At 40.0% G+C, this 20,222-nt stretch overlaps 1 protein-coding gene and 1 long non-coding RNA gene across 2 annotated transcripts in view; both read right to left on the bottom strand.

Moving 5' to 3' along the window:
* LOC148016314 (uncharacterized) overlaps positions 1–3,998 on the bottom strand; it is a 36,421-nt gene extending 32,423 nt beyond the window's left edge. Inside the window, exon 1 of the long non-coding RNA XR_015688159.1 lies at positions 3,391–3,998. This is a non-coding gene — a long non-coding RNA (uncharacterized LOC148016314). The remainder of the gene's footprint in view (positions 1–3,390) is intronic.
* A 3,580-nt stretch (positions 3,999–7,578) lies between these two features.
* LOC148016313 (dehydratase family) overlaps positions 7,579–20,222 on the bottom strand; it is a 57,092-nt gene continuing 44,448 nt past the window's right edge. The window contains exons 10-14 of the mRNA XM_087664183.1: positions 19,239–19,309; positions 19,025–19,126; positions 9,657–9,737; positions 8,104–8,262; positions 7,579–7,989 (exon numbers count right to left, since the gene is read on the bottom strand). Coding sequence (XP_087520309.1) covers positions 7,939–7,989; positions 8,104–8,262; positions 9,657–9,737; positions 19,025–19,126; positions 19,239–19,309 — 464 coding nt within the window. The 3' untranslated portion in view covers positions 7,579–7,938. The remainder of the gene's footprint in view (positions 7,990–8,103; positions 8,263–9,656; positions 9,738–19,024; positions 19,127–19,238; positions 19,310–20,222) is intronic.

Genomic DNA, 20,222 nt, shown 5'->3' with positions numbered 1-20,222 from the left:
CTTGCTATTTTACACTTCCGTATTCATCAACAACCTTCCCAAAGATCATGTCACAAGCACCTTGTCAATCTCTATCTTACTATGGTATCTCTAGTGACATTGGGATCATACTTCCATTTACAAATATGCTCTCACTGTTATTATACTCCACAATTATCAAGCTCCAATTGAAATACATCATCTATCTACATGATGAGCCCAAAGTCTATCATGAAGCAACCTATGGTGATCGGCTCTTCATCAAGGTATCCATCAACCAAAGCCCAAAGATCTTCATCATCAACTTACACCCCTTAAATCATTGCAAGCAAAGATTGATGTATATCTTCTGCAACAACAAGGACAAGATCTCATGCTATAGTCATCATTGTAATCTTACTTCTCTTGTAGCCAAAATGATTGGCAAAAAGTCCTTGTACTGCAAAAGAATATCCTATCTTGTTTTGAGAAGGGAGGAAGGATGTTAGAAGATATTGTTAACATTTTCTAAAGAGGGGAAATATTAGAATATTAGAATGTACTCATATGAACATGTACTTAGAGAATATCTAGGAAGACAATATCTAGATATTTAGGAGAACTAGATAAGATGGATCTAGAACATGTGGATAAGAGAACCTACCATATCCACACCTTCATTGTATATATATGTGTACTCTCACCTATTCCAATGCAAGAGTGTATTACAAGTATGTGGTTCATTCTCTATCTCATTGTCTCATTCTCTTTCTCTCACCATTAGTTTCACCTAGAGAGGGGGAATGTTAGAATATTATAATGTACTCATATGAACATGTACTTAGAGAATATCTAGGAAGACAATATCTAGATATTTAGGAGAACTAGATAAGATGATTCTAGAACATGTGGATAAGAGAACCTACCATATCCACACCTTCATTGTATATATGTGTGTACTCTCACCTATTCCAATGCAAGAGTGTATTACAAGTGTGTGGTTCATTTTCTATCTCATTGTCTCATTCTCTTTCTCTCACCATCACTTTCACTACAGTCAGTGTATTAAGTCTTGCAAGAATTTGCTTTTGAAATCAAGTTTAGACCTGGGAAAGAGAATGCGATTGCTTATGCATTGAGTCGCAAAGCTTTTCTGAATGCACTTATCATGGAAGATCCATCTAAAGGAGAGACTTTAGCTACCATGATATCGATGCCTAGCAATCTAGTCATTGAGCTAGCCAAAGAAGAGGCAAACAAGAATCCTAAGTATCGACTAATGCTTAGAGAAATCCTAGTTAAGGAGCCATGGAGGGAGTAGGTGAGCGCAACTAATATTTCATGATCCCTTCTTGCATGGATGACATGCTTGGGCCTTTGGCCAAATCGCAACAATTCATTAATATAAACATAAACTTTATGCTAACTAAATATTATGATTTTATCATTTTAAAACAACTATCCATTTGCCAAGTGTTGCACTTTTGTGTTAGGGAATTTAAACTTGTGAGTTTGAGGTATGTTGATTAATGGAAAACATAAGCAATCAATAGTGGAGTAAGAATGTCTCTAAATGCTATTTATGAGTTCTAGGTAAAGAGTTCTAGATTAACTGACAATGTTTGGCATGATTGGATAGAGCAAACATGAACAAACCCCATGTGTTATTTTGTGAACTCTAGCCAAACACTAGTAGTGTGACTTATGCGAGTCATTCTAATGGATTAGTGTATTGAGACAAGCTACAATAATAACCCCTAATAGGGACCTATGGTGACTCAATGCTAGTCATTGTCATGCATTAGTGTATTGAGGTAAGCTATAGTGTATGGCAAGCTACAATAACCCTTAATGGGGATCTAATGTGACTCAATACTATTTTGAATCCACTTGTGCAACTAAGTTTGGTCAATTTCTTCTATGCGAGGATCTCATTTGATGAATTAACAAAGGAAAGGTTTATAATGTTCAATTAGAATCTTTATGGTCTCCAAAGCTAATCTTTTATATTTTTTCGCATGATGGGATAGGCTATACCAACCCTTACTTTGCACAACAATATGATGGTTCCTATAACGTGGGCATGATACGAGGGGCATACCACTTTGGACGGCCAGATACTTCAAGTGGCACAAGTCAAGCCAAGTACTTTGTGAGCCATGGGGGATGGTGGTATAGTGATGGGAAGACATTACCGGGGGCATTGGACATAGAATACAACCCTACAGGCAAGCTTGATGTTTAACTCACCATCCTCTTTAAAATGTAAAAAGGAATATCAAATCAATATGATTAACCATTAGGGACATAGCCAAGTAGTTTGCACATATGGGGGAGTGCAAGTATATGTGGGTTTAGTTTTGGATGCATGCGAGGGGAATCGAGGTGCATCACTATCAATACGTTAGGTGTGTATCCATTTGTTGTATATTTTCTTACTATCTAGTCATGTACTATCTATTTGTTTACTATTTATTCACGTACTATCTAGCCAAAAACTATTTGTTCACTATCTTTCTAGTCATGAATTATCTAGTCACTATATGTCAATCATTATCTAGTCACTGTATATCAACCATTATTTTTCTATTCACTTTGTATCAATTAACTATCTATTCACTAATGGCCTATTTGGTGCTTATCTATTTAATCATCTATCATGACCTAGTGAAATTGACAATGTCCAATTGTAGTCTTGTTCAAAAAGCCTAATAAAAATTACATTTTTTATTGAAGTCTACCAAAGGCTTCAACTTCCACATGTCTTCGTTCCATTGCACTCAATGATAGAGTCAAGATTTTCCCCAAAAGAAAAAATTGGCTTTAAGCTTTACTCAAAGGTAGTAGCCCACAAAATACAATGAGTATGTGTCAATGTGATTATCCTTTAGAATAATGAATTAGTAATTGGAATTTGTCAAATTGCGAAATATAATCTTAGATATTTAAGGGGTTTTCCTTTATTCCATCTGTAGTAACTATATGCATTCAACTAACTACCCAGAAAGTGTATATCTAGTGATGAACTATATTAAAACTATCACAAAGAAGCGTCAGATAACATTAGGTATGGGGTGCTTCTTGAGCAGCACAGCAACAGCCCTTTGCCCCTTACCCCCCCAACTGCACCTAGCTAGCTAGGTATGCAATGCCTCTCCACTAGAAGCTTGTGATGTTGAACACTATAAGATGCCATTGCCCTTGAAAACCGCACCTAGCTAGGTATGGGGTGCCTCTTAAGCACAAGCTGATGAGGGTGAGCACCATGGTGGGAAAAGAGGCCCTTTCCCCAAATGCGAAATAATGAAAAACTTACTTACATTTTGTGGATTCATAGTGACTTAACTATCCATTCAAGTCGTTAACCTGCAGGTGGAGATACATGCTACGGTCTATCACAGGCGGCCATGGGGGCATGGATCCGGGACTTACAAGAGCCTCACGGGAGTTTACGCCGTCATCTACAGCACGGCGAGCTGGTACAACCAATGCGTCACCTGCCCCTTCTGGATCGCCTGTTACTGCGACTCCATAGCCTCCTCCTTGCCTTACCACTGGAGCATCCACACCTTCTGGCTGTACGCGGATGGCGGCACCTTCCCTGGTGACCAGAACGTCTTCCATGGCTCCTGTAAGCGCTTACAAGTCCTTGCCCTTGCTTGATACAAAGAGAACACCTTCCCCGGTGACCAGAACGTCTTCCATGGCTCCTGTAAGCGCTTACAAGCCCTTGCCCTTGCTTGATACAAAGAGAACATGTTGCAATATGTGTTTCCTGTTGTGTGGTGCAACTATCATACATGCTCCTTTATAGGACAAGTGCATTTCATGTGTCCTACACCATCTTCTAGGGTCCCCCCAACAAAAAGAGGATACATGTCCACCAACAAATTCTATTAAGATGAGAAAAGAGCAACCCACATTGAGATTAAGGAAGAATAAGCATTGTGAACTAAAGTTTTGTATTGCTTATCAAAGGCTACACACACATATTTATAGAAACAATAGTGAATTCTAGGGAGTGGAGGTAGATACACCTACTTAAGATACACATATATGTACATCATATAACCAATGAAATATATGAGTATTCTTAGCTAGCCTACATCGATCTAGATATATTATGTCAACATTTCCACTCTTCGAAGAAGGGTGAAGTAATGTTCATATTACAAACACCCCCCCCCCCCCCCCCCCCCCCAACAAAGAAAATGTCATTTTCTTTTACATTATTAACTTTCCACCAACTAATAAGGCATGTGGAGTCATGCCCTTTTTTTTTAAATGTAGCTATGAATTATTATTTTGTTCATGCTTACTTTACAATCTTATGCTTGAAGGCAAGAAACTCGCATAAAATTTACTTACTTTAAGATGTGCCAAACCACTTGTTGTGAAATTATGCAAATAACCTTTTATTATGTTTGTTAGTGGAATCTAGTATCATCTTCTTGAAATTTAGTAACTTGCAAAGTAGAAAACAACTAGACAACAAAGTTATTCAAAGCCTAGAAGGCAAGAACTTTAGCGTGTAAGGTCTATATAACAACTACATAGCAAGAGTATAGTAGCAAATATATACGTAGAACCATGATGCCTAAATAGCATGGTGAGGAGCTAGCACATGTCTATTTGTACTTTCATGACTAAAGGCAAAACTTTTATCTCCTCATGTAAAAAAGATATATATTGTTCTAATCTCTTAAGTATTGAATGGGTAAGCACTAAAAATATAGCTTTGGATAAGTTAAAAACTTAACGTTTCTATAAAGAGTATCCAACATTGGAATAGGACTTAAGGTTATGGAGATCGTATTTGTCATTTTCTAGTCGCTACCTTGTGGGAAATAACAATGACTCAACATGTTATTTAGCAAGCAAAATGAATGAACTCAACTTATCATTACAAAGATCGTCATCACACAAAATACACAAGTAAATTTCAACAAGTCCTTTGAGTCATAAGAACAATTTTGATCTCCACTCTTTCCAATTTCCATGTTCATGTATCCCATCCTCCCATGACAAGCCTTGTTGGCATGTAATGTTTTGTAATGTATATGCCTTCAAGCCTTTAACCCCTTATGAGCATGCAATATCAATTTTGGCCTCTAGGACGGTAGTTCAAAAAATGTATGTGTACACTTACATGAATGAATCTTGGTCTATAGTCATTATCCATAGGGTTGAGCCATCCTCTCTAGAGTTTTATTAAGATGGGCCTTTGACACATGAAATACTTCCCACAAGAGCAACAAAACTAAATTGTGTGTGTGTGTGTGTGTGTGTGTGTGTGTGTGTGTGTGTGTGTACTTAGGAGGTCGTCTCAAGGCTTGACGTTAGCATTTACATGTGTCCAACTTGCAGTGGCCATAATTCTTGTTTGTTGCTATATATACTTGTACCCACTCCATTGTTTGCATGTAGTTCATTATCGCCAACCATCCTCACAAATTTTTTCTTGCCTCTATCTGGTATCCCCACTAATGCTTCGTACTCCATGTAGGGGATGATTGAACCCGACCTTGTATCATTCAATTTTAGTCAATTTAGTTCCTTCATCTCCATTGCATTTTTCTTGTGTCTATATTCTCCATTCACTCTGTGTTCTTGTTCTTTTTCACCACACACTTTTACAAATAAATATTGCTTGAATTAGGCCATGACTAAGCCTTCCCTCTACATGGCTATATATACTTGCCCCCACTCCACTATTTATATGCAGTTCATTATTAGCAAGCATCCTCACTATTTTGTCACCATATTCCTTCCACTATCTAGCATCCTCACTAATGCTTCATGCTACATGCACAAGATGATTTAATCTAGCCTTGCTTGTATCATTCAATAATTGTCAATTTGGTTTCTTCATTTCCAGTGTGTCCTTATTGCCTCCATTCTCCACCTCCTTTATTCACTCCATGTTCTTGTTCTTTTCCACTACACACTTTTACAAATAGATACTGCTTGAATTAGACCATGACTAAGCCTCAAGTCATATGATCAACATAATGTGATTGGTTGGAAACTACCAAATTACTCCTACACCTCAAAGGTAATTTCTACATATTTTAGCCATTCCAACTCATTCTTAACCTAGATAATGCCCTCTCTAGGCAACACACTAGATTGGCACAAAGTATGCTTTAAAAGTCACGAGTCCACAATTATTTGCTCTCTTTTCAATTTGTAGCATTATCCATTGTATTGGAACAATCATTAGTAAATCCTCTTTGAATTTCATATGATCAAGAACAATGGAGACTTTTGTATGGGATGCTCACTTCATTAGGATAGAAAGGGGTAATGCTAAGCTCATTAAGTCTAATATCTTAGACCTAGGTCTTCTCATTATTATAATTATGTATGTACTAGTCTCCTTTAACTTTTTATTCATTAGGTAAATTACCTCATCAAACCAAGGTAAGCCTCTAATAGTTCCATGTTGGATTGGTTGTCTCACAAACAATCATTTCATTTTACCCTACACAACCTCACGATATCAAATACACAATTCAACATTCATTCTTAGGACCCCTCAAAATAGTGCTCTTCACAATTCATAAGTTTCATGGGCCCATCATAAACAAGGGGTGACATGTATGGGATGCTCACCTTATCAAGATAGAAGGGGGTAATGTTAAGCTCATTATGTCTAATATCTTAAGCCTAGGTTTCCTCGTTGGAATAGTTACTAACGAACTCATCTCTTTTAACTTTTTATTCATCGGGTATATCACCTCGTTAAACCAAGGTAAGCTCCTAATAGCTCAATGTTGGATTGCTTATATCTCACAAACAATCATTTTACTTAACCCTAAAAAAAGCCTTGGGATATCAAATATTCAATTCAACATTCATTCTTAGGAACCCTTCAACAAGTGCTCTTAACCATTAGAAAAATGTCACTAATATTTTATTGGTGTTCATGAACTAAACTAACAATGTTGGTGAGGTGAACCTATGTAAAAATGAAATTCAGCATACAAGGGTTAGCCCTAATTCTAGAACCATAACACATCAACTTCACCATCTCCAAATCCCCATGTCTACATATATCCATTCCATCCCGCCTTCTTAGCATAAGCATGAAATTTAGGCCACCAAGACGCCCATTTCTAGCCCAGAAGAACTCCTACCGATGGTAAAGTTGTGCTAAAGCATTAACTGGGTTGAGATTTCACTTAAGTATGCATGACTTATTATGATTGCAAAGATTTTGACTATAATATTTGATTATCGAGTATTAAGGAACAGATAATATGCAAATGGTTAGTTATAAGCTGAACCCACAATACTTTCATATGGAATGTATCATTTTCCAAGCTCAAAGCAAAAAACAAAAGGTATCGGACCACAAAACTACAGATGACTATCATTTCATATCAAATTGAAAATATTGAAGCTGCAAGGTAAAGATAAGAGGATGAGGATGTCACTGAAACAAATAGTCTAAATGCTTCCATAAGTTATAAGTGTGTTCTTCAACCAATCCTTACTTGTGCATCACTCTATTCTTATTGTCAATTGAGTGTCACATAACTAATTATGACCCCAATAAACTCCTATGGTTTGAATTTAGTAGCAAATATAACATGGTTGGGAATCTAGATAGCTTAGTTGGCAATCAAACTTCTCTGAGTAAACTGGAATGTAACGAAACACCAAGACAAAGCTTGGGAGTTAGTATTCAGTACAAAGGTTACTGCGACTGCAAGCAATACCATGGGTAGTTGGTTTATTGGAGATTTACTTTGGCTTGCCTCAGAGGCTTTGTATGATGAATTCTCTGTGAAGCATTGTTTGATGGATGTTTCATCCCTTACATTACAAAACTGGGTCGACCGTTGTGAAAAAATTATGGGCACTTCACCTAGCTCACCTTACATTTGCAGTAGGACTACAAAATTTGTTTGCTAATTATACAACCTGCTACAAAATTTCCGTAACCCAATCAGAAAGTGCTTCAACGAGACAATGTCACTCATCAGTTACACAGCCCTCAGATGCCGGTTTCACGGTCTTTATGTACTGCACAACAAATGTCAGGCTAAGCAATGAGCATACCAAACAAATAGATCATATCCAGCAGTAATGCTAAACCTAGGAACAATGTCCAACTGAATCTGAATTCTGAAAACATACTTTGTATAAGGTACCGCGTGTTACTCTGTATGGAGGGGGTTTCCAATTGCTTCGCCTACGGGCAAATTCAGCATCACTGACATCCGCATTTAAGGTGCGCTTCACTGCATCTATTGTTATGATATCCCCATCTTCAATAAGAGCTATAGGACCACCCACCTACAAGTGCAGAAGCCTCCATGTTATTGATAAGATATCAGCACATTTGCAACTAGCACATTGGCTTGACGTCCTACCTTGGTAGGAAATCTTCATTTTCAAAGACAGCTCTACTCGACTTGGCAGTACTGACTGCTGGAAGCAACAAGCATTTTTCTACTAAGAGTGGCACAATTCATGAGAGTGAGACTAACAAGAGTCCACATCTTCTGTCTCTGAAAAAGTTTACAGATATACACACTGAAAAACATTTTACAAATCATCTATTTTGGGTACACCCACCTTCGTATATTTTTCTAGTCACATTCTGCACCTCAACAAAATTCTCACACGTTACTTGAGAAGGTTGATAGTATCAAGGGATTACGAGCTCCCTCAACAGTTCAAAGATAAAAAGCACAATACACGCATAGGATTTCCTTGATTTCAAGCTAGCTAAGGAGCCGCCACGAGTCAAAAAATGCCAACTTCAAAAAGGCATTCAAACTCTAGAAATCATCATTGTGAACATCCCTGCAGAAGGGAAGGCATTCAAGCTCTTGACATCATGATTGTCAATGTCCCTACAGTCAGAGAATTAACATTTGGTTGGATCAGAGGAAGATGAGGAACACCAAGCATTGGGCAATGGGACTACAATACCTTCTTCCACCATTGTAGTTGGTGGACAGCAACCTACACAGTTCCAAGGCTGAAGAAAAGGCCACAAAGCTTCCTTTTTATAACAAAGGCATACATCACCAAGGCTCTTACTTTTATCAGAAGCAGCAGATATTTGGCAAAAGCCAGACTGCAAGAAGACACTAAACACAGCTGCTAACCATTCCAGCTTGTCTGTGTCAGTAACACGTTTTCATTGCACTGCCCCCCAGTCATGTTGCAAAAGATAGCAAACCAGTGTTTGATTTGTCTATCGCTCATCAATCAACATCTTGCTGGCTTGTGCATGAAAGGCATAGAAACTGACTCTGTTATGCCTTATTGCACCCTGGTACATTTTTTGCTTCTATTCATGTGTGCAAGCAATTCAAGTATCTCAGCACATCATTAGTTTCACCTGTACAGTATTTTCCTTGCCTAGATTGATCTAGTACTGACCAACCTCTATTCCTGTTTAATGTGTGCAAGCAACTAATGACTATTTACCAACATTGTAGTTGTGCCTGCACAGTATATGCTATAACCACATTGATCTAAGATTGATGAACCTGCTATCAGCCCACGTAATATTTGGAAAACAGGCTCCTAGATTGCGAAGTGTTAATTGAATGGACAAGAATATGTTTCCTTATTTCCATGTTCATATCATAAAGCTCTAATAAATCAGAGATACATACACATGCACAATATCCATTGCACAAATTTAAAAAATGCTACTAGAGCAATGGAATTACCTGTGCCTCAGGACATACATGACCAACCACAAAACCATGAGAACCACCAGAAAATCGTCCATCTGTCAGTAAGGCAACTTCCTGAAACACAAAACAACACTCAGGTAAGAACCTGGAATTGTTCTACTGGCAACATTACTTTGTGGTTTTCACACTTATAGATGACCATAAAGATTGGTTAATTTCAGGCATCAATCAACAAATCATTGCAGCTTGGCAAAGTTCCCAGGCAATTTAGCTGTATGCTTAAGTTGAAGTACTTTCCACAAGCCAGACACCAGACACTAACTTACGCCAATACTTGACTAGCCTTATTTGATACGGTAAAATCTGCAGTGCACTACTCATCTCTTAACTGCAATAATGTCTCCATTTTCCAGTTTGTGTTTCGGGAGGGGTTTAGGCCTCTCCATAGGGTGGAGTACAAGGATCAGAGATGCCTAGGCCTATTCTTATTGGAGCTCCAAGCATATAGTGAGAAGATTCTGAGCAGCAGAACAAAGACAAAGGCAAAGCCAGTGAGCCAACATGCTCTTACAGATTTTTTCAACCTAGCTCCAAAGCTAGGTCACCAGATGTTACCACTACAGCAGCGCCACCACACCATCCACGAGTAGACCAAGCAGCCACACTCCATACAGCACAGTGGCCACCACCCCATTGCTGTGCCTGACATACTTACCTTCAGCAAATTCGAGCCATCATCACTCACCATCAAAGACGAGTACCTCCCCTTAGTGGACTCCATGTCTTGGACCACCCCATGACAGATATTCTTTCCTTCAAGAGAGTATTGTTTCTAGAGATTTGTATTGGTCAAGGTGGGATCCCACAGGTCAGCTGAAGGATCATTGAGAGATCATTTTCTACATGATGGTAAGCTTGTACTTGCAGTTGTCATAGTTAATTCATTTTTCATCTTCATTGTTATTTTCATTGTTGTTCTCGGGTGGAGAGACATGGTCAAATGATGGGGAGTGTTACATGAGTTGAGGATCATCTTGCCTATGTAAGTGGTAAGGATATTGATAATTGGCCAGCCCATTCAAAACAGTATTTCAGTCTAGCAGAAGGTTTACTTTCTTGTTTCCACATTAAATCAACTACCAAATATCCCTAATGTTTAATGGCATAGGTAAAAAACAAAGAAAAAAGCCCCTGGACCTGAAATTGTTGGTTTCGCATCGAATAGACATAGATAAAGAAGTAAGTGAACCAAAGTAATTAAGGCTTTCGAGGGCCAAAACTAAAAATAGACAGCGATGTGTCTTGCGTGTGCATCAACATGAGTAGAGGATCATCTTGCTTGCGTAGTGGTGTAAGGATATTCTTCATCCCACACATTCATTCCTTCTAACACTCTCACTCTCTTCCATATTCTTCTCTCCTTTCTCCATCCTCTCTACCACTGTTCACGCCTAACGGGAGGAGATAACTGTTCGTGGCTTCTGCATCCATCTCCACTTGGCATTTTGCAGCCTACATCATCTAGTGTCAACCCTCTATTAACAGATATGTCAATTCACGGTTGAGTTTGTGCATGTGATTCAATGGGCTAGGGTACCTATCTATTTCCTAGATTATTTAGGCATTTTATGATGGCTATTTTAGCATTTTATGCTGGACACCAACATTAAATGTTGGCTGACCTGCTGCATGGCATTATTTTTGCATATATATTCAAGCTCCTCCTCCACAGTCATCATGCATCATCTATCAGTCATCATTTGATAGGTTCTGGTGGAGGGAGAGGGACAGGTGCCAATGCCTTCACAACCGGTGACTTGCATTGGTTTTGTACTATATCATATCTTGGTATATGGATTCCATTTCACAAGCATCTCTTTGCTTTCAAGTTCTTTGTGCAATGTTCTTTTCATTTGCAGTGTTTCTCTTTCTCTTTCCTTTGCTTCTTGTATTCATCAGTCTATTACAGCAGTTTTCCACACTTCCATCATTGCATCCACTTTTGACATGGTATCAGATTGCAAGATCCTTGTTCCTGCTGCTGTTTTACATTGTTTCAGGTCTGAATTTTGACTTTTCAAATGCTGATTGGACCTGTTTCTGACTGCTGCAGCTGCTTTGCAGCCTGGGAGGCCTTCCTCTGCTAATTTTCGGCCTGTTCTTGTGCTATTTTCTCAGCATTTTGCAGTCTGCCCACCTGCATTTGCAAATTTCTGGGGCTGTTTCAGGGCTGGGGACTTCCACATCTGCATTTTGGGGACAGCAAGCTGAGGGCAACCATCATCTCGACGAGATTTCAGTATATCCTGCATCTTTGACAACTGTCGCTCCCTCTACAATTGGCTGTCCTTTCCCTCACCATTCAGCATTACCTACGATATCCTACTATCAGAGGACTGCATTTTGCTCCCTTAACTATGCAGATTCCCTATAGATGCTGCCGCATGATTCAAACATGGCATTGCAGTTATCTTCAGAGCTTCGGCTCTACTGTATCAACTTGATTCACTTAGCATGATTCAGTGATTCACCATTCATCTTCTTCTTCTATGTTTTCCGAGTTTCTCTTCTCTCTAAGCATTTGCCATACACGCTATGTTTCTCCCTGCAAACCCTAATGTCTCTCTTGTTTGCTTTCACAATAGTCATATTTTGACAATTTTCCTTTCTTCTAGTAAAACTTGGTCAATTGTTTAACCAATTCTTCTCCACTAGCTACATTTGGAGGCTTGTTCTCATCTCTTCTGCAAAGTGCACATTTGCTCATTATATACATTGTTGCCTCATTTATAAGAATAAGGACCATTTCCTCATAGGACATTTCATGTCCTACTTTGTGTGCTGCAACATTCTTCTTAACATTTTTCTTCCTTGGCCAGGCTATTGAGAAGTACAACTTTCTTGTCATCATCATCTAGACAATTGTACTAACGGTCAAACACGAAGATCGAGACAGTAGGAGTTCCTTAGGCGCGAAGAGACAGAGAGAGTGAGAGAGAGCAAAGCAAAAAGTGTACACGATTTTAGGTACAATGACGAGTGTGTACCTTTAGATTTTTAGATAGATGTATATGTGTAAGTACAAGTGCTAAGGATGTGTTCACACCCGAGCACATTTAAAGGCACAAGGGCCTTTATTCCCAACAACCTCCCACCTAACGGTAATGTGCCTTAAGAGGAGAAAAGAATCAACTAAGTCTAGGTATGTACAAAGCTGAAATACATATATCTGTCCAACTCCCATCATCTGTCTGCAATGAGTAAACTACTCTGCTGGAAGACCCTTCGTGAGAAGGCCTGCAAGATTATCATCTATATGCACTTTGACAAGCTCAATGCTCTTGCTGTCAAGTACATCTCTAATAAAGTGGTACTTCACCTGTATGTGCTTTGTCTTTGCATGAAAGACAGGATTCCGTGCTAGCATGATAGCACTCTGACTATCACAATGGAGAACAACTCTATGATGCCAAGCTGTCCCACCAGACGTGAAAGCCATAAAGCCTCCTTGCATGCCTCAATAGCAGCCACATACTCTCCCTCTGTAGTAGACAATGCAACACACTTTTGTAGTCTGGAGATCCAAGAGACTGCTCCTCCTGTGAAGGTAAACACATACCCAGAAGTGGACTTTCTGCAATCCGCATGACCAACATAGTCTGCATCCGTAAAGCCAACAACAAATACCTTCTGCTTTCCAAAGCAGATACACAAATCCTTTGTGCCTTTGAGGTATCTCATAATACCTTTCATTGCTTCCCAATGCTTTTTACCAAGGTTTGCCATGTATCTGCTAACCACTCCCACTGCAAAGGCAATGTTAGGACGTGTAGCAACCATAGCATATATCAAATTACCAACAACTGAAGCATATGGTATCTTGGCCATTTCAGCCTTCTCATCATCCGATGTAGGGCTGTCCTCTACACTGAATTTCACACATGGAGGCAATGGAACCCCAATTTTTTTCCCCCTCTCCATAATGAAACGCTACAAAACCTTGGAGATATACTCCTACTAAGATAGATAGAGTAATCCTTTTGACCTATCTTTGAGTATTCGCATGCCAAGAATGTGATTTGCATCACCAAGATCCTTCATGTCAAAGCTACCATGAAGACTTTGCTTCAAAGAGTCCACGGCATGAGTATCCCTGCCAACAATCAGCATGTCATCAACATACAGAACCAGGATAATCAGGCTACCATCTACTGCCTCCTTGGTATACAAGTGGTGATCCACTTAACTTCTATGAAAGTCTTGAGACTGCATGAATGTATCAAACTTATGATACCATTCTCTTGGTGCTTGTTTCAGCCCATACAAACTCCTTTTGAGTTTACATACCATCTTTTCTTTCCCTTTTTCAACAAACCTTCAGGCTACTGCATATAGATGTCTTCATGCAGATCACCATGTAACAATGCAGTCTTTACATCCATCTGTATGAGCTCCATATCTTCAACTACAACCAAGCCCAAAATGATTTTGGGCTTGGTTGTGAAGGGATACAAGTAGGAGCATGGAATTGACACGAGAGAAAATCTCATCAAAGTCAATTCCATGCTCCTACTTGTATCCCTTCACAACCAATCTTGCTTTGTACTTTGGTGAGAAACCAGAAGTGACCATCTTGTAGACCCATTTGCATGGAAGTGTTTTCTGCCCTTTAGGCAACTGTACGAAGTCCCAAGTGTCATTTTTCTCAAGAGATTCCATTTCTGACAACATGGCTTTATACCATTTCTTGTTGTCCTGTCTGTCCATTGCTTCCTTGAAGCAAGACAGTTCACCACAGTCTGTCAATATGACATAATCAGCCACAAATTTGCACCAAGGATGCATCTATCAAGTTGTCTAGTATCCCTAGACGATCTCCTAACCCGATGATCATTGTTTGCTGGCTGTTGAGCATTTTCAGCTTGCTATCCTGGCATTTTAGCCTACAAATCAGCATTAACAGCTTGTTATCTTGGCTGTTCCTGCACATGTTGTGGCTCATTATCATGGACAATAGCTGGCTGATCATTTCCAGCATCATTTTCTGCATTTACAGGTTCATCTACAGCAGGTATTTGCTGCTGTACAGCAGGAACATTTTGCTGTCCAAAAGGTATTTCTTCCCAGAATACAACCCTCAGACCTCCTCAGTCTTTTTGGGCTGTTTATGCATGCGATCTTCCCGAAAGATAACACCATTGCTACATACTACTTTCCTTTTCTCGGGATCCCACAGTCTATACCCCATTTTACCCTCGTCACCATATCCTAGGAAAATGCATTTACAGGACTTTGGCTCAAGTTTGCTATGTTTTTCTTTACGAATGTGCACAAAAGCCTCGCAGCCAAACACTTTCAGGTGAGCATATGAAGGTGGCTTGTCCGACCACGCTTCTTGGGGAAAACCCCCCCCCCCAAAAGACATACTTGGTGACCGATTAATCAAGTATATGGCTGTCATAACAGCCTCTGCCCAAAAACCATGGGGTAATGCAACATAAGACAGTATCGTACGGACCTTATCCTGTATGGTCCAATTCATACGCTCTGCAACTCCATTTTCGGGTGGATCATGGGAGACAGTGAGCTCCTCTTGATCCCTTTGCTGTCACAAAAATGCCTAAAAGGCCTTGGACACATATTTCCCACCATTGTCACAGCGAAGACACTTAAGTGTCTTATCTATCTGATTTTCAACCAATGCCAAGAATTTTTTAAATTTGTCAAGCACTTCATCCTTGCTACGAATAGGATAAACCCATACCTTTCGTGTAGCATCATCGACAAAAGTGACAAAATATTTCTTTTCCCCTAAAGATAATCCTGGCATCTGACATACATTCAAATGTACTAACTCTAGAGGAGAAGATTTCAAAGAAAGAGACTTTTTACGAGACGTCTATGCATGTTTACCATAAATACAATGATCACAACGCTCAAAATCAACATCACGAAAACAAGACAAGTAACCCAAACGAGAAAGCACTTTCATTCCTGTTTGACTCATGTGTCCCAATTGGCCATGCCACAAAGAAACGCTTGGCTGCTCGATCACGGCAATAACATGGTCACGCACACTAGATACATAAAGTGGATACAAAGTATCACTCTTGCAACCTCCCGCAATCACTCTAGATCCCTTACAGATCTTCCATTTTCCAGCACCAAACGCTTGGCTGCTCAATCACGGCAACATGGTCACGCACACTAGATACATGAAGTGGATACAAAGTATCACTCTTGCAACCTCTAGCAATCACTCTAGATCCCTTACAGATCTTCCATTTTCCATCACCAAAGGTGGTATGAAAGCCATCATCATCTAGCTACCCTGTGCTAATCAAGCTCTTCTTGAGCTGAGATACATGCCGTACATATTGAAGTGTAAAGACAGAGCCATGTTGAAACTGCAACTACACACTGTCAATATCTGCAATGTCACATGCATAGTTGTCCCCAAGATGGACAACACCATGTCGACCCCCTGTATAGGCAAAGAACCACTCACGATAAGGGGTGACATGAAAGAAAGCACCTGAATCGAGAATCCACGTATGCATGTCACCATCTGTATCTACAAGTAAAGCATATGCACCAAAGTGTGAAGAGACAAAGAGTACGTCACTCTCACTATCACTATCATGAGTGACTACATTCACCTCTTCAATTTTTACACTACTCTTCTTAGGCTGACTGTCTTTCTTCTCTTCCTTGCTATCATCTGTCTTCTTGCCCTTTCCTTTCTCTTTCTTCCATTTGTAGCAGTCACGTTTAAAGTGACCCTTCTTGCCACAATGATGGCATTCAATGTCCCTTGCTATCAGATTTTCTTTTCTGCTGTGATCTACCCTTAGTATGCAAAGCACTAGAAGACTTACTAGATGCATTGTTCTGCCGATTCATTTCTTTCATAAGTAGAGCACTCTCTACATCAGCATACAAAAGGATCGCACTGGAATTACTCATAGCAATCCTAAATGTATCCCAACTCTCTCGAAGAGTGCAAAGTAAGAACGTAGCCTTCCATTCTTCATCAATCAAGAACTTCAAGGCAACCAGTTGACTGAAAATGGAGTTAAACTCACTGAAGTGAGTAGACATCGCTATACCCTCTTTCATGCGCAAATCCATAAATGCTCAAATTTTCCAAGTCTTGCATGCACTAATTTCAATGAAATTGAAAGTATTTCACTAAAATGTGAAAAACCCCGAAATTCCCGGGCAAATGTGCATCGACTTTGCAATTTCTGAGTCAAATTGTCCAATTCTGAGTTGAGATCCCCAAATTCGAGAAAAGCCCCAAATTTCTGGGCCTAAACTTGCACAGATTTGCACACTGTGCTTGCGTATGCAAACACCTCGAGGAGAGGAGGTAAAAGCAAACTCAAAATTTTTGAAAAAGAAAAAAGAGAAGAATTGCAGGTCAACAGCCGTTCAGGTTCGTGACCTGTCGTGCCTGCCAAATGGCTGCCTGCTGGATGCCCGTCAGCTGATCTGCCCGTCGCACACTATCCGCTGCCCACTGCCCTCTTAGCGCTGCAGTCGTCCGTCGCTGCAACTGCCCCATCACGTGTCAATGGTTGCGCTGGCCTGGTCACGACTGCTGGTCGTCGCCAGTCCAAGCAGTCGCTGCCCCACTGCCAGCCATCGCCCCACTCGCCAGTCGTCGCTGAGCTGTGCAGTGTCTGACGTTAGCACTGCCACGCTACAGCTCCCGACTCTCCATGCTGGGGCCAGGTGCACACTCTCCACGCAGGAGCCTTCTGCAGTTCACGACCTGCTTGCCTGTCCTGATCGATCTCCAAGAGGTACGAATGCCTCAACCACAACTCTAATACTAGTTTGTAGTGATGGGTCAAACACGAAGATCGAGACAGTAGGAGTTCCTTAGGCGCGAAGAGACAGAGAGAGTGAGAGAGAGCAGAGCAGAGAGTGTGCACGATTTTAGGTACAATGACGAGTGTGTACCTTTAGGTTTTTAAATAGATAGATATGTGTAAGTACAAGTGCTAAGGGTGAGTTCACACCCGAGCACATTTAAAGGCACGAGGGCCTTTATTCCCAACAACTCTAAAGGGTGGTAAGTTATTGGAAAAGAAGGCTAGGACCATCTAGTGTTGTTTGAAAGTTTCTGCTAAATTGTAGGGAATACTAGAACGTTGCATTTTTTTAAATAATTTTTGAGTTATTTACACCTCCGCAGATGTAGTATTGAGAGTATCCTATATCTCCTTGGTTATTCTAGTGAGCTCAAGATGATGATGAGACCAAGCCTAATGATTGCCAAAGTGTTCTGTTTTTTTCTTCCAATCTTGATGGAGCCTTGGAGTCTTTGAGCTTCTTCTAGTTCTTCTGTAGAAACCACCATCTTTAACATTTTTTTCCTGGCCAGCCTAATGAGAAGTACACCTTTCTTGTCATCGTCATTTAGACAGCTCTAAAGGGTGGTAAGTTGTTGGAAAAGAAGGCTCAGACCATCTAATCTTGTTGGAGGTTTTCTGCTGGATTGTACTCACCTTTGTTAGCAGTCATGGTCATCTGCTGCTTGTGAGCTCTACACTGAGTCAGTGAGGGACCTTAGGAACTCTCCAGGTCCAATAATGCCTTGTCCATGTTTTTGGCTAGGGACACTGTTCCAGAGAATTTTAGCCCAGTCTGTCCTTTTTCTAGGCCTCACTTGTGAGTTGGTCGACAGTTGTCAATGGTTGGTCAACGGTTAATCAGTTATTTACTTCTTTTCATCCAAAAAAGCAGTAGCAGCAGCAGCAGCAGCAGCAGGCAATCGCTTCTGAAGCAGGAACACTTTCATTGCCCCCCAATGTGAAATCATTCAGCAAGGAAGTCTACTTCAGCAAATGGAAAAGTGTATGGAGCAACATCCAAAGCTCCATTTTCAGGAGCTTCCCCCATTAAAGCACACTGCTCAAAAAAGCAGTCTTCAGATTTGAATTGAGTCTCATTGGGAGAGACTGTGACCAGCAGTGGCTTACTTTCCCTACATTTCAGGCATTTTTCAAGCAGCTGGCAACATTTGAGACGATAAATTGTAAGCCATTGACCTTTATTTTGGGCCCATATACTGTTAGGACTTTGAACATTTTAAGTTATAAATAATCCATAGCTCTACTCACAAAAGCATATGACAATTTTAGAAGCTAAACACAAAAACAAAGGAAATTTTACGCAATAATATTTCAACAACCATTTGTGTTCTGAATAGAAGAATACTTTAGCAAACATTTCGTTCAGGCAACAGTATTTTCCACAAGTAAACACAATATCAGAGCACAGTAAGATTCCTGATAGTTCAATAAGCTTTTGTACTCTCTTAAAACAGAAACATGTGCTATCAAAAAATAACAGAAATGTCTTTCAACATCTGCACACGGTATGAAGCATACCTTCCCTAGCCCTGCACCCATGATTGCACTTGTTGGTGTGAGCATTTCTGGCATACCTGGGCCACCCTTCGGGCCTTCCCCTCTGATAATTATCACACTTCCCTGAAAATAATCAAGTATTTGAGGAATATTGCAACTCATGAAAAATATGATTTGCATTCTGCAACATGTCCCCAAACAAGTCAATTCTACTCAACCAAGATATTTCATATACCTTCAAACTTTGAGGATTCTCTGAGAGGGCACTTAGCATTGACTCCTCACCATCAAAAACACGTGCAGGGCCTGCAAAAAAGATTTCTCAGTTTAAGTTTATTACTCATGATAAATGCTAAAATGAAACTAGAAGTCACTCTTTGGTTCTACAAGGCAAGAGTGCTGCTAAGGGTGGAGCTCATGTGTGAGCTCACTCTTAGAGGATATTGTGCTTAGACAGATCATAGGGTACTATGTGCATGAATGTACCTCTATAGAATGTATCTACAAATTTCTGAAGTGCCAAGATTTTGTAGTGTCTCCTAGTACCTCAAAGGAAAGTCCTAGATTAAACTAGTTTGCAAGGCAATTATGAGAGGCCTCTCTATAGTGACTTTAGAAAAAGAACCCACAAATATTAAAATATTGTTCCTCAGCATAGAGAGGAGACAAGAGAGTGACTTCAAGGGACAAGGCTCAAAAAAGGTGAAGCAAACTAAAGAAAATGTGAAGTCAAAAAGATAAAAGAAAGTAGACCTATTGAGATGTGACCATTTCAAATCTAATACACAATAGAGTACAAGAAGATAGTCAAGTGGCTCTAATGAAGGTGAAGATTGAATTTGGCATCAAACAACCAACCATGAAAGTCAAACTACTAAATTGGACAACCTTGGGGAGGAAACCCATAATGCTTGAACAAGATGTGACTGCCATGTTGCACACAAGCCAACCAAGTTGAGAGGCAATAATTAGTAGAAGGATTCTATAATTCAAAAAGGAGGAAAAGATGGCAAGATTGACAGCAAGCACAGCTGCAAGATATAATAGCAACCACTTGGCATTGCACGCTCTAGCACAAAGGCACATAGAGAAATAAAATGAAATGAATTATTAGCATATGCAAAAGGACAAAATGACCTATCAAAAAACGTGTTATTCCCTCCCCCCCCCCTTCTCTCTCTCTCTCTCTCTCTCTCTCTCTCTCTCTCCCCCCCCCCCC

Source organism: Lygodium microphyllum, chromosome 23, assembly GCF_053477565.2.
Source record: "Lygodium microphyllum isolate KBCC chromosome 23, Lygodium_microphyllum_v1.1.10, whole genome shotgun sequence".
NCBI classification, from domain to species: Eukaryota; Viridiplantae; Streptophyta; class Polypodiopsida; order Schizaeales; family Lygodiaceae; genus Lygodium; species Lygodium microphyllum.
The sequence above is the reverse complement of the archived record's forward strand: the minus strand, read 5'-3'. Positions and strand labels throughout refer to the sequence as shown.